This window comes from Pochonia chlamydosporia, chromosome 2 (genome assembly GCF_001653235.2).
Source record: "Pochonia chlamydosporia 170 chromosome 2, whole genome shotgun sequence".
Taxonomy (NCBI): domain Eukaryota; kingdom Fungi; phylum Ascomycota; class Sordariomycetes; order Hypocreales; family Clavicipitaceae; genus Pochonia; species Pochonia chlamydosporia.
The window spans coordinates 5,001,063-5,015,689 of NC_035791.1; the positions used below are offsets into that span (position 1 = coordinate 5,001,063).

Below are 14,627 nucleotides of genomic sequence, written 5' to 3' on the forward strand. Positions count from 1 at the left end.
AAGACCGCTTGTGTATAAACTTGATCAGATCCAAAAATATTTCCATTACTTCTACGAATGATTGTTCGATGGCTTTGGTATCCCGGGTGCAACGCGTCAAATAAAGTAGCGCCTTTGGCATGTCCAGTTAGGTTGGTTTCGGGTTCTGGTCCGGAACTCCCAGCAGGAAGCTGAGAAGTGACGGGTTGAAGGTCTCTGCATAGGCTGATTTTCTTCAATTGTCTGTACACCAATTTCCATGATTCTGCCTTGCCGTCTTCTCTGTACGCCAGCTGCGCAAACAAGCAATATTACGGTGCGAAGATGCAAATGCGGAGCAGTGTCACAGGCATGGAAATGGTACGGAAACGGAGGACAAGGCCGCTGCCACATCACATGTACTGTGCAATACAGTGTCGACGCTCCGACGAATAGTGGCGTTTTCTCCATCATCTTCAAATGGATGGATAGGGCAGGGTGTCTTGACGCTTTGGGGTTGTTTGCTGTTCAGTGAGTGGCGGCCAGTATTCAGCGCCATTTTGCCTTTGCCATTTTGGCTCAACGGTAAATCAGCTATCGACTGGTCAACACGCCACGTATTTGCCCATGGGTAAGTATACATTAGCAAGTCTTAGGTAGCAATTGTGAATAGCGCGATATGCGGTACGGAGTACCTCGTGGTTGGTTGAATGACAAGATGCTTTCTGGCCGCCCAGTATAAACTTGTACTGGCCATTTGACGGTCAGGACTCAGGATACGATAGGGACGAATGGGACACATCGATTACCTGAAGCTCTGCACGACGTGAGGCCCGTTGATAACTGGCTCAGCGTGTACGAAGTTGGATGTACGTTGATGGGGGTGTGAGTGATGTTTGCTTTGATTGGCATGGATTGGGCACTGCTGTGCAATGACTCCTGAGGTCTGGTTGGTGACATGGCTTGGGGCTGTCCAATTTGATATGTCCAGGCCCGCAGGCGATTATGGTGCAGGCGAGACGAGAAAGCTGATTCGAACCGACATGGAGCCAAACAGCTCAGAGGACATGGACTTTGAAAGCCGGGTACCGGATACGTCTGGTCCAAGTTGGCCGTATGTCTGGTACTTCATGTCGGCTTGTTCAGATCGGACTGGCACGGGATAGAATCGAATAGAAAGAGCGGGTGCCGCCTTCCATATCAGTGGGCAGAATGAAACCATCAATCCCTTTGTTGAGCATCAAATTCAAAACTGAGTGCAAGCTTGCGGCAGCTTAAATTCAAGGGGACACTGTATAACAACAATCAAACTCTGCTAAAATAAACACTAAACTTACTTAAGTACATGTAGTTCTCTCAAACTTAGAAGCGGGCGCATGCACAGTGCATGTCGGTGATGGAGGGACAACTTTGCAAGACCTTGTCAGTCAGAGTCTCAGAGTCACCTCAGCTGACAAACGTCATCCTCGGCCGCCCATCAAAGGACATATTCGCCCCACGCCAGCGTCCGACCCTCTATTGACAACAGCTGCTGGGCTCATCATCTTTCTCAAAATCTGGACCAACTCTTTTTCCAAAATCCGCATCGCCACATTGGTGGTCTGGTTTGCCCATCATCCTTCTTGAGCGTCTCTTGTTTCCACCCCTCCTAGACCTCTTACCATTACAGGTTATTCCTTCTCCAGGTACGTACGTCTGGTAGTCGACAAACACCACACCATACGACCCAGTCTCTTGCCGCCTCCTCTATTCATGCCACTTCGCCATCGCTTGTGTCCCCCCAAGTTTACCAGACCAGACATGATATATCTTGCCGTGGGGATGCTGATGTGGATGCGGGTGCTCGGTTGCTCATGCTGCTACTGATGCTGATGCCCAAGGGCCCATGCATCCTTCCACTTTCATCCATCCCGGCATCTAGAACCCTACTTTGCTACTTGACTTGACCAGACTCTATTATACCTAATACCTGATACAATATTTGCTGACGCGCATTCCCGCTATTGTACAGGACACACACACACACATACTTACACCGCATCGACACCACATCGACGCCATATCCCCTCATCTGCTACGTACACCAAGCTACGTGTTGCCTTGTTCGCCCCTGGGCTCCTCCTTTGATCTTTCGTTTTCTTTGACGCCTTACATCCCCCCGACGCCGGCATAAGGCATAGAGTGCATAGAGCACCAGACATCCTGCAGGCACCTACCTACTCGGCTCTTCCATCCACACTTCCACCTGACACCATCTGCTTCTGCTTCTGAGATACATCATACTCTGGCCTGCTCTGCTAATGCCAGCTACCACCTGGCAGATGAATGGTGTCAGCGACCAGAGCATCTAACCTAAACCGTCGTTTCGTTTGCCATCATTCACTCTGGCGTTCCGTGCAATCCGACTTGCTGGCCTCGCCGTAGGCTTAGGTCTAAGCGCACTCACTGCGTACCAGCGCAGCCAAGGCCAGATGGCTTCTCAAAGCCCTCGTGATGGCCATCTCGATGCTGCAGCCGGCCGTGAGGTGGTCTTTTGTCACGCCTGTTCCAACGAATGGTATCGCGAGGACCACGGACTGATGTGCCCATATTGCGAAAGCGAAATTACAGAAATTGTACGTTGCAAATTGCTGCTACACTGAATCAAACAATATTTGTCAAATTGGCTAATACTCTTGTCTAGGTGAGCCCTGAGAATGACCCCCGACATATGGATGATTCGTCAGGTTCTACGTCTCCGGGATTGCCACCGCTACGATTTGCAGACGACTCAGACCCAGAGGAAGCAGATATAGAGGAGCATATGGGTCCGCACGGCTTTAGCTTCCGGAGGAGCACTCGAGCCGGTCCAAATGACATACATCACGATCCGTCGATCGATCCAGTAGTGCAGCGGTTCCAGGATATAATACATAGCCTAGGTCAACCTCCTCGCCGAGCTCCGCCTATCAACTTGTTCGGCCGACCAGAAAACGATACCTTTGGACCCCCTCGAGTCCATCGTACTACATTCACATCCGGACCCTTCGGTGGAGGAACCGCATCGGTTACGATATTTACTACACCCGGGTTCGTGTCTCGCGGTGGTCCTGGTAGTGGTGGTATCGGTGGCGTTGGCGGCGATGGCGATGAGGAACCCTTACATCGGGGAAACATTGATCCTTTCCAAGCGTAAGTATCACATTGTTGGAGTGGCAAGCACCCTGTTACACAGCTGCCGTTTTGTCTGCTTCGAATATTCAAGGCCACAGGAAGCTAACTTGGTCCCTAGCATCTTTTCCAATGTCATTCGTGATATGGGCCCGCCGGACCGGCCTGGTGAAGACAGTCCTCAACTTGGGATTGCTAGGGGTCTGCGAGAGATTCTGAATCTCTTGAACACGGGCAATACTAGGATGGGCGATGTTGTGTACTCTCAAGAGGTATATGATCAAATTCTCACAGGACTTGGGGAGATGTACGAGTCCAGCAACCGCCCTACGAGAGTGTCAGATGAAAAAATCGACCAGTTGCAACGCACCACCGTGGACGAAGAATTCTTGAAGCCCGGAGGCAAAGAATGCTCGATCTGTTTAGAAGCAATGGAGCTGAATGACGTGGCTACAAATCTCCCCTGCAAGCATTGGTTTCACGATAAGTGTGTTGTGCCGTGGTTAAAGGTGGGCAATACATGCCCGGTTTGTCGAACCCCGGTTGAGGCGCCGGAGCAAGCACAAGAGAACAACAGACAAGGGAGCAGCACAGGCGGTGCCGCTGCATCTGGATCAAACAGCAATCCTCTTCATCCCAATGCCTCTACGCCAACTGCAAGTTTTAGCCGGCATAATTCGGATCAGACCCGAAGTCCTGGAAGTAGACCTACCGACGGCGCGGACACCCCCACGGGTAGAGCAGCGGCAGACATGGTTTCGTCAGTTAGTTTGGAACCCCAGCCTCGGCCATCCAATCCAAGCCAAAGCAGATTGAACGAGGCTCTCCGTAGCGTGGCAAACCTACAGCGAGAACAGAATCATGATAGACGGAATCGGGCAACCACCTCTGGGTTCAGCTATGACACGTCGCGACTGCAGCGTAGGACGTCGCACTCGCCCCCAAGTCCAAGGGCGACCAATTTGACAGAGCAGGGAGCTCGGATGCGACAAAGGAGCCCTTCCGAAAGTGACAGGCGAGGAAACGGAGATCGAGAGCCTCGGCGACAATCTGGCGCGCTTAACTGGCTTCGAGAGCGATTGGGCGGTAGCAACGGAAGCGGAAGCACTCAAGGTCAAACCCGGGACCAGCAACAACCTTGAGGAGCCGATGTGTCGTACTTTTTCTTCTTTCGATTCCCTTTGGATGACGGTAGATCCGTATTTGATATCACAGCGATGGCCTTTGCGCTTGTTTTTCCATGTTTGTACACAACTCAGGTAACGGTTTGACACGAAATCCTCTGTGCACTTATCAGCCATTTCCTATTCATGTTGCACCTGTTTCTTTTGTTTTCTGAGAAGGGCGGACTCCCGGGAGGGTGTATTGGATCACATCGATAGGGTGCAATGGAGCGCCAAACCCTGATGATATAGAGCTCATGATGGGGCAGATTGCCAACAAGACTGGCTGATATCCGCAAAAGGACTAGGGTTTGAGCGGTTAAAACAGTGTGATACAGGTAAAAGCTGGCTCACTTGAATAGAGGTTATGGCGACGCAGTCGTCCATAAGCTTTTGTAAGTTGGCATTTGGAACGGGCTGTGTTCTTCATTCTGCGGCCACAGGTTGGAAAGGGGCCAATTCATGTAGACAAGGCGTGTGGTCTTGGTCAACATGCGGGCTTATAGCTTGATAGGAATATATGAGAAACGATAGGATATCGTGTCCAAGACTTCTTCTCACCGTGTTGTTATTGTCAAATATCCAAATTCCCCAATTTTTGAGTTCAGGGTAAGTAAGATAGACTGATAAAGTTGCTTTGCCAATCCCCAGCACCATCATTCAGGCATAAGGTTTCGTCGGATAAGAAGGTGTGAATTTGGTGGGATGTATCTTGCTTTTGCAGTTGTTGGACAACTTGTACCCATATCCCGGTTGTTCAATAGTTTGAGGCTATGTCTTGAAAGCATCAGCAATAACACCTATTGTCCATCACCTTTCCCTGATGGAATATAACACAAGCAACTCTAACTACAAATTCTCGAGCAAAAAATATCTCTGTATCGTCGAATAGTGCTTCGCCAGGTGTAAGGAGGGCTCTGATTTTGCGAGTGCGCCTCGACTCCGAGGCGTTGATCTTGGGTGCGTCGGATGATGGGTGCACATTGGGTTAGCCTAATCTCGATTTCTTCGTGGCCACGCATCTCGACGTGTTTCAGATGTAGTCTATCCAGTCAGTGCATTCTTCGGGTCTTTGGATTGCTGTTTTTGCCTTTGAACCATGACACGTGCGTCATCTTTGTTGAGGAAAGGCTCTAAGTTTCAGTGTGTTTGCGTTGACGTAGTCAAGCTATCAGGTTATTCCTTAGTTTCCTTCTTTAAGGTCTTATTATAATGCTCTGATACATGATTTGCTTCATGTTCTTGTCTTTTCTAACTGTGAGGGCGACTCAAACAATAGCACCACATGATCAGCCTCTGATGAGTGCGTTGACGGTCGAAGGTCTGGTTGTGCAACGCACTAAACTGGGTGAGCAGCATTTCCATAGAGCATACATTAGTATGCGACGCCTCAACTACAAATTCAAACAGCTGCTGTATAGATGTATTATTAGAGTAAGCCACGGTAAGGTTTGCCGTGCTCCGAATATTGCATTTGCGTCTTAGTTTGTGAGGATACAGGTGCTAATATCTCAAGCATATGAACAGCCGAGAATAGATTCGCCCGGTTCAAGGAACATGCACGGAGTTTTATATCCATCGACCTAGGTTACCAACGCATTAACGAAACCTGCCATCAGGATGGCAGTCTATCATAAGCTGCAGCCGATAGCATCACAATTTGTGACGATGCAAAGGATCCTTGCCCCTGAGATGTAGCGCGTCTATTCTACTATTACAAAAACTGCAGTTTTTCCATGTCTAAGAAAGCGGTCTGAAAAGGCGGAAACGAACGGGAAGATGGACGACGATTTACATGAGGAGAGAAGACTTGGACTACGAGGAACGAAACCGAGCCTTAGATGCTAGTTTAAGACGTCAAAATTTGAGTAAATTAAACCTATCCAGTAGACTCTATAGACTCGTTTCTGACATCATTTTCCCATTGTGCTGTGCCACTAGTGCCAGTCTAGATGGCTCCGACGTATTTGTAGTGAGCCAGATCGAAATTGCCTTTGGAATCTAACTCAACTGGGCTTCATATAACTCATGTCGCATAAACCGCTATCCGATATGCACGAACCAGCCTTGCATGCTTTGCATGATTGTTAGCCAACCATTCTCTCACCAGACAAGAAAGGATGATACATACTTCCTCGCCACAAGCAATCGCGCTTGGCGTCTTTGAAGTGGCACGGCCCGCCGTTTCCCATCGCCTTAACCATTATTAGCACATTGTATTATTTTTGTCTTGCTCGCATGGGGTGTTGCCAAGGCAGGAAGGGTTACATACCTTGCAAGCTTCCTCAGCAGTCGCGGAGGTCTTGAAGGCGGTGCATGTCGTGACCGCGAGGTACAAGAGAGTAAGAACAGTAGGACGCATTGTTGCTGATTGAGAATGAATTCTGGGTAAGAAGATTAGGAAGCTGAGTTGTAATGTGTTGTAGTTGAATGGTTGAGATATTTGGCTCCGAGGGAGAATACAGGTGCCGACTTATAGGAATTTGGCGTAGCATTGATGCAGAAATGCTCAGGGCCACGTCTTTCAAAATGTTTCAAGTCTGATTCGCTTAGTCAAAGAATCTTTTGGCCGTTTAGGATGCACTTGTTGTCCTTTTTCCTCTTACAGAGCGTGATCACCAATGTTTAGGCAAAGCCTGCGTCTCAGTGTGCTTCACGTGGGTAGAGCAGGTCAAGGAATTTCCTTTTCACGGGATTGTTACGCTGAGGTTGCACACGTGTTTCCTTGGCTTCTTGTTTGAGAGGATAATCATCATTCTTAAAACCAAGCATCATGTGTTGCGTGGGCTTTGCCAATGGACGTACAATCTGATGCTAATGGCCATTGAGTCAACGTTGCAAACGCTTGGTTGTGTAAGTGCTGCTGATGCTAGAAGATGACGGCTCTCAACATGCCTAGAGTTTCGTACCCAAACTGTCCAAAGAATATGCAAAGGCAAGTAATATTTCAACTTCACCTAGATTCTACCGATGCGGTGGTAGGTGCCTCTGCTGTGTTTCGAAAGTGACTTGCACGTCGAGCCTTTGATGTTGTGTATGAGAGAGATCTTTACCTAACGGCCAAGACATCACTCGCTGCTCTCCATGCAAACAAACATTGAGAATTATAATTATCTGCGCGCCAACGTAAACAAACATATCACTAGGATAGTCGGCCTATCACAAGTCGCAGACGCTTGGTTTACAACTTTTTGACGCGCGTAAAGAAAGTCCACCTTTTGCATCGAGGCAAGACATTGGTCGCCATTACAAGCATAAGAGGGCGTCATCTGGGACGGGAACCATTCAGTTGGAAAGACGAGAACAAACGGCCGAATACGTAACGACTTTCCTTGGCATCAAATGCCCATTCCACCTGGAGGGTATTCGGCAACATACAACTTTTGGACTTTCAACCACTGAGGCAGGGCAACAGGGAGGTCTTCTACTCGTAGAATTTTACTGTGGAGGGTTTGGTTCTGCCGAAGGCATGTTCGTTGTATGCTTGGTGCTTGGTGTATACAGTAAGGTCAAGTATTCGCAGCCAGGGATAAAGCATGTCCTTTGACGACGTATTTCGAGACGTGAATAATACTAAACCAGACCAAAGTTGGCCACTTGCTCCGACAGGGTCGAAGCTGAGCGACCAGGGTCGGAGATTCTCCAGCTGAGACGCTTTCCGTGCCTCGGAGTCCACCACAACCAGCTCATCATCCTTGTTCAGTACCTAAGTATCGTCGAGGTGGATCTTGCTGGTGGCCAAACAAATGGATTGATGGTGGTCATCAAGCCGAGGTGAATATGGGTCAGACATGCCCTTGGAATAGAATATTTATGTTCCCTGACCCAGGGACATCGGAGACAATGTGCAAGTCAGTGCATAAAAACATGGAGTAAGAACCCTGTTGCCCTGGTATGCTTCTAGAAATGGCCAAGATGCCTAGGCATGAAGCTGAGTTAGAAATTTCGACCTGGGAAAAATGCCGCTTACCATCCTGGCAATTTGATGCAGATCTGGCTAAACCTTACGGCATCACCGATCCACGACACGACACGGCCGAATTATCGGTCTTTGCCTACGACTGATGTCAACCGGAAGCAGAGTGGTTTTTGTTTTTTCTTTTACTAAGACTCTGACGTGCAGATCTTGACATGAGTACGGAGTGCTCGTCCGGTAATTGGGATTTGCCCACCAATGGGGGAGTTTGGGATTGATGAGCGAACATTGGGTTGCGATGTCTTGGATTCTTGGTCCCCGAACCCTGCCCACATGTGGTGGGACTCGATGTAACAGTGAATGTGGACGCAGATGGAGATGGATGCAGCATGGATGAATGCTGGGTAGTAGCTTGGTAGGAAATCTTTAGGTGGTCTCTTGTAGTATTTGGCGTCTTTGGTGATTTATGACGGGTGGTTTGCGGTTTGGATATTGGATATTGTGCCGCTTGTCAGACAAAGTGTAAGAGTGTATTGAACTCTGGATAAAAATTGTGACTCAGTCAGAACATACAAGTCTAGGCCCCCCACTCAGTGACGTGATATTGCTGGTCTTATGATGATAATTCTACATTGCCAACTATTGCCAGAATATATTCACCTGCAAAAATGACTTCCAACCACATCCAGAACCGGCACGTAACCAAGTGGCTGAGCGATGATTCTCACGGCCCGCTCGGGCAGGTAAACTTGGCAACGGGACGGGATTCGGAGACCAAGACTACGGAAAGCTCCATAACGGCGTCTAATCATCTACATCGGATTGCAGATTCCCTTCAATAGATGTTTCTGTGCAAAACTGATGGCAGGTATTGAGGCAACACAAATACGTAATCCAAGACCTTTGACACGACTGTGGACTTTCCCGGCAGACCTGCAAACTCCGGCGCCGTTTTCCCAACCACTTCCAACATTCAGCCAAATCTCAACCACAAGCTAGACAAAGCTAAAGATGGGTTTGCCAAAATTCAAAACCCCGCAGCAGAATCCTCACCCCCCCTGTTCCATGCAAAGGCGATGCTGTGGCACCGAAAGACAGCTAACAAGCCTCGGGTCCGACAATGCCCAAACGAAAAGAACCATGATGCCATCCTAGCCATGTATTGGTTTTTGCCTTGGGCTGACTGGCTCGTCGAAGCTCACATCTAAGCCCTTTCGCATAAATGGTATTAGTCTTTGGCAGCTACCGCAGCTTCGAACACGCCGAGGTCCCGCCACAAAACGCCATCCATCCATCCATCCATCCATCGGTGACGGAGTCTTCGATGGCCCTAAAACGTACGTAACCTCCCTACCGTAAATCGTCTGACTGTACTGCTTTTGTGCCGTAGCCCGATGTAGTCGCAGATTGGTGTGGTAATCCGATCCGGGTGTCGCAAACTCCTGAGCCCGTGGGTTGCATCATGCCGGGATTCCCAAGAGCTTGTAGCTTGTAGTTTGTAGTTTTCGTATTCTGACCTCAAGTGCTGGTGTGACGGATGCCGGTACTTGGGAAAGTGTGTCGGTTTCGGTCGTTCCTTCCGTTCATGATGACATCGTACTTAAACCACAATGCTGCCACTCGCTTTCCTGCTTGCGAGAAGTGAAACTCTATTTTCTCTTGTTAAACCTCCAAGCTATTGATAGCATTTTTGGACTCAATTTATACCAATTGACGGCCCAACTTGATTACTCTCATCACAACGCCCTGATTGACCGTTGTCCAGTCGCATCTCGATTACTCTATACAATCCGTCGGCTCGGAGTGATTACCTCGAAATAGTAGCTACACCACCCCTACCAAGCTCACGATTCGAGCAAAGCGACGTCTGCCCTCCCTTGTCTGAGCCAAGGTCAGTGCTTTTCTCTGCTCCCAATGTTCTCAATGCTCTTTTCTTGCCACGCCCGGACCAGGACCTCCCCAATTCGATGCGCCAGATCCGACGCAGACAACACAATCTACAGCTCTCTTCCCTATCATTCTGGCGCAGCTAGACCAGGGGCAACTTTACTAGGAGAAGGAAACCACCCCACGCATTCCCACTTTCTTCACCAAAAAAGCCCGCCCCCGGGACTCGAGCATTTTGCACATGCTCAAGGTCATCTTGTTCAAAATGGCTTGCGGCCCTGGAATAAATAACAAGATGAAGCCAATTTTGGGCTGGTTCTGGTGGCGCTGCAGTTCACTCCCCATGCAAAATATCACACAATGAGCATCTTGTCGAGTTTGGCCACCATGGTCTATGGGACTGACGAAAAGAATGAACAGTACCCTTATTATTCGAATAGTATCCCAGCAATGGCTGAAGCTGTTCCCATTCCTGAGCCTCCTGGTCTGCCATTGATTGGCAACCTGGGCGAGTTTACGACCAGTCCGTTGCAAGATATCAAGCGTTTAGCCGACACATATGGTACGGTACCAAGGATATGCGTATTTCGTCTTTTTAGTTTCGTCGTTCTAATTGCAAACGCAGGCGAAATCTTTAGACTTCACTTGGGCACTCGGCCAGTCGTCTTTTGCTCTACGAATGAGCTCGTCAACGAGTTGTGCGATGAGAAGCGATTTCACAAGACTTTGCAATCAGCTCTGAGGGTAAGAGAGATGCCTGCAGGGCATAGAAGAATATTCTCCGCGTCATGTCTTCTATTTATAACCACCCTGAGCCAGGCTAACATTCGTCAAGATTGTGCGAGAAGGTGTTCATGATGGTTTATTCACAGTGAGTAAATTGCCACTTACATCGTGCATGTCTGTTGCTGTATTCTCACATGTTCTAGGCGCATGACGACGAGCCCAACTGGGGTAAAGCCCATCGTGTTCTCATTCCCGCCTTCGGTCCCCTTTCCATTCGCGGCATGTTTGACGAAATGCACGATATTGCCACTCAACTTTGCATGAAGTTTGCTCGTCATGGCACCCAACACCCCATCAACTCCTCTGACGATTTCACCCGCCTGGCTCTTGACACATTGGCTCTTTGTGCCATGGACTTCCGTTTCAACTCATACTATAACGAAGAGATGCACCCATTCATTCAAGCTATGGGTGACTTCCTCACGGAAGCTGGACGTCGCAATAAGCGGCCCTCTTTCGCGCCCAACTTCCTCTACCGAGCTGCAAACGAGAAATTCTTCAACGACATCGCCATCATGAGAAAGACTGCCGATGATGTTGTGGCCCATCGCAAGAAGAACCCTAGCGACCGAAAGGATCTTCTCAATGCCATGTTGAATGGCGTTGATCCTACTACAGGCGAGAAACTAAGTGATGCCAATATCACGGATCAGCTCATCACTTTCCTTATTGCTGGTCATGAGACAACTTCTGGCTTACTGTCATTTGCCTTTTACTACCTGCTAAAGAACCCTTCTACTTACCAAAAGGTTCAGCAGGAAGTCGATCAAGTGATTGGCCGGGAGAAGATCAAGGTCGAGCACATCACAAAGCTGCCTTATATTGCCTCAGTATGCCATCTTCCCATTTTGAACATTCATCCCCAATCCTTTGTTATCGTGTGATTTCTAACGATTTTACAACAGGTACTGCGAGAGACACTACGACTTAGTTCTGGCATTCCTGGCTTCTCCGTAGAAGCATACGAAGACACTCTCCTTGCAGGAAAATATCTCGTTCGCAAGGGTGAACCCATTACAGCACTTCTGACCCGGGCTCACCTGGACCCCGTTGTGTTCGGTGAGGATGCCGCGGAATTCAAGCCCGACCGTATGAATGATGAGAATTTTGAGCGTTTGAACAAGGAGTTTCCCAACTGCTGGAAGCCCTTTGGCAACGGAAAACGTGCCTGCATTGGCCGACCTTTTGCATGGCAGGAGGCTTTGTTGTGCATGGCCATGCTGTTCCAGAACTTCAACTTCACAATGGCTGATCCCAGCTATAATCTCGAAATTCAGGAGACTATGACTATCAAGCCGAAGGGTTTCTACATGCGAGCCAGTTTGCGACATGACATGACTCCAACGGAGCTGGAACAGGTCCTTGCTGGAAAGGCTGGAGATGTGAAGCATCATGAGGCTGCCAAGGACGCAAAGGCCTCAGAGAATTCTGCCAGGGGCAAACCTCTGGCCGTCTTCTACGGCTCCAACAGTGGCACTTGTGAGGCTTTAGCCCAGCGAGTGGCCGCCGATGCGCCTCGACACGGATTTCGAGCTACCACCGTGGCGCCGCTGGATGATGCAAACCAGAAGGTTCCCAAAGATCGTCCTGTTGTTATTATCACGGCTTCTTACGAAGGTCAACCGCCATCCAATGCTGCTATGTTCGTGGCGTGGATAGAAAGCCTCAAGGGCAAGGAGATGGAAAACGTATCATATGCCGTGTTTGGCTGTGGACACCATGACTGGGTTCAGACTTTTCACCGAATTCCCAAGCTTGTTGATAGTACGCTTGAGAAGCTTGGTGGAAACCGCATTCTCCCTATTGCCACTACCGACGCCGCCGATCGCGACATGTTCAGTGACTTTGAAACCTGGGAAGACGAATCGCTATGGCCAGCTCTCCAAGAGAAATACGGAGCCGAGGATAGCGCTGAAGCCACTGGTGATGGTCTATCCGTTGATATTACTATGCCGCGAAAGACTACCTTGAGACAAGATGTTGAAGAGGCTATCGTTCTTGACACCAAGACTCTTACTGATGCTGGATCTCTCAAGAAGCATATCGAAATTCAGCTGCCCACTGGTATGACGTATCGTGCAGGTGACTATCTGGCCGTCCTCCCATTCAACAATAAGAACACTGTTTCTCGCGTATTCAAAAGATTCTCCCTGTCTTGGGATGCCATGCTCAACATACATTCGGACAGACCAACTAGCCTTCCTACCGAGACTGCAATTTCAGCTTTTGATGTTCTTGGAGCTTACGTTGAGCTAAGCCAACCTGCAACTAAGAGAGTAAGTCAACACCTACTTCAATCACAGTGTCGTTGTAGCATACTGATAACAAATAGAACATCCAAACACTGGCAGAGGCTACACAAGATAAAGAGACCATTGAGAAGCTGCAGAAGCTTGCTGGAGATGACTATCAAGACAAGATTTCCGCCAAAAGAGTCTCCATTATCGACCTTCTGGAACAGTTTCCTGCTATCAGTCTTCCATTCGGAGCGTTTCTGGGCATGTTACCACCTATGCGTGTCCGCCAATAGTAAGCCTCATTCTTAGTACGACGACTATATCAAATTTGAGAAGTGGCTAATGTAGATATTCCAGCTCTATTTCGTCCTCTCCCTTGGCAGATACCTCCAAGCTGACCCTGACCTATTCTGTTCTTGAGCAACCTGCTCTCTCTGGCCAGGGCTCACACTACGGAGTTGCCAGCAACTTCCTCTCCTCACTCACAGCAGGAGAGCGTCTTCACGTCGCTGTCAGACCCTCTCAATCCTTCCACCTGCCCAGTGATGCGGAGAACACGCCCATCATCTGCATTGCCGCGGGATCTGGTCTAGCTCCATTCCGTGGCTTCATCCAGGAACGTGCCGCCATGATTGCCGCTGGCAGAAAGATTGCTCCGGCCCTTCTATTCTTTGGCTGCCGGTCTCCGAAGCAGGATGATTTGTACGCTGAGGAACTGGCTCGATGGGAGAAACTCGGCGCCATTGACGTCCGACGTGCCTACTCTCGCTCATCCAGCGACTCCGAAGACTGCAAATACGTCCAGCATCGGCTTTCGCACGACCGGGAAGACATTACCAAGTTGTGGCAGGCCGGTGCCAAAATCTACGTCTGCGGTAGCAAAGACGTCGGCAAGGCCGTTGAGGACGTGTTCCTCGACATGGTACGAGAAGCTGGCAAGAAGAAGACAGGTAACGATGTGCCTCATGAGGCGGCGAAGGAGTGGTTCGACAAGCAGAAGAATGAGAGATATCTGACAGATGTTTTTGATTAAGCGATGGAACTTGTATTGTATGTCTCGGAAAGCAGAATGTGGAATGAGTTATGACGTTGGAATGAGCAGGATTTCATTTCATTTATAAAATTGCATCGTATCTTGAGAAGGATAATACCAAAATTGAATATAGAGCTTTATGGGAATGTCCATTTCTTAAAATGTATGAACAATGTAGTCCCATCCCTTACGACATGTTCATATTACCGTGTTTTAGGTGATCGTAATTCGGGAAGACCGTAAGACACGGCATATAATGAGGTAGACATCACCGCCACAAAAGTTTTGAGCAATATAGGTACTGTTAAAGTGGCATATAGTGTTCATTAACAAACGAAACCTAGGTATCTAAATGCAAGCTGACACCCCCTTCAACGCCAATCAGCAAAGCCCCAAACTTGATCAGTCTGGTTTTCCATCGTAAGCATAACCCAAAGACTCATTAGACGCATCACATGGCATCATTCTATGTTCCCCCGACTCAGCGTAGCATGGTA

At 48.8% G+C, this 14,627-nt stretch overlaps 3 protein-coding genes across 3 annotated transcripts; all 3 read left to right on the forward strand.

Moving 5' to 3' along the window:
• Positions 1-2,429: 2,429 nt before the first annotated feature.
• Positions 2,430-4,250, forward strand: VFPPC_03560 (zinc finger protein; the record flags this gene model as incomplete). The annotated part of the gene is made up of 3 exons (XM_018283051.1): positions 2,430-2,573; positions 2,642-3,129; positions 3,230-4,250. 3 exons carry the CDS (start codon positions 2,430-2,432, stop codon positions 4,248-4,250), a joined length of 1,653 nt encoding a protein of 550 aa, XP_018147765.1.
• Positions 4,251-8,177: 3,927 nt separating this feature from the next.
• On the forward strand, positions 8,178-8,336 carry VFPPC_03562 (hypothetical protein; the record flags this gene model as incomplete). The annotated part of the gene is made up of 1 exon (XM_018283053.1): positions 8,178-8,336. One exon carries the CDS (start codon positions 8,178-8,180, stop codon positions 8,334-8,336), a length of 159 nt encoding a protein of 52 aa, XP_018147767.1.
• Positions 8,337-10,461: 2,125 nt separating this feature from the next.
• On the forward strand, positions 10,462-14,130 carry VFPPC_03563 (NADPH cytochrome P450; the record flags this gene model as incomplete). The annotated part of the gene is made up of 7 exons (XM_018283054.1): positions 10,462-10,636; positions 10,700-10,818; positions 10,910-10,945; positions 11,004-11,690; positions 11,766-13,136; positions 13,193-13,389; positions 13,455-14,130. 7 exons carry the CDS (start codon positions 10,462-10,464, stop codon positions 14,128-14,130), a joined length of 3,261 nt encoding a protein of 1,086 aa, XP_018147768.1.
• Positions 14,131-14,627: the final 497 nt, after the last annotated feature.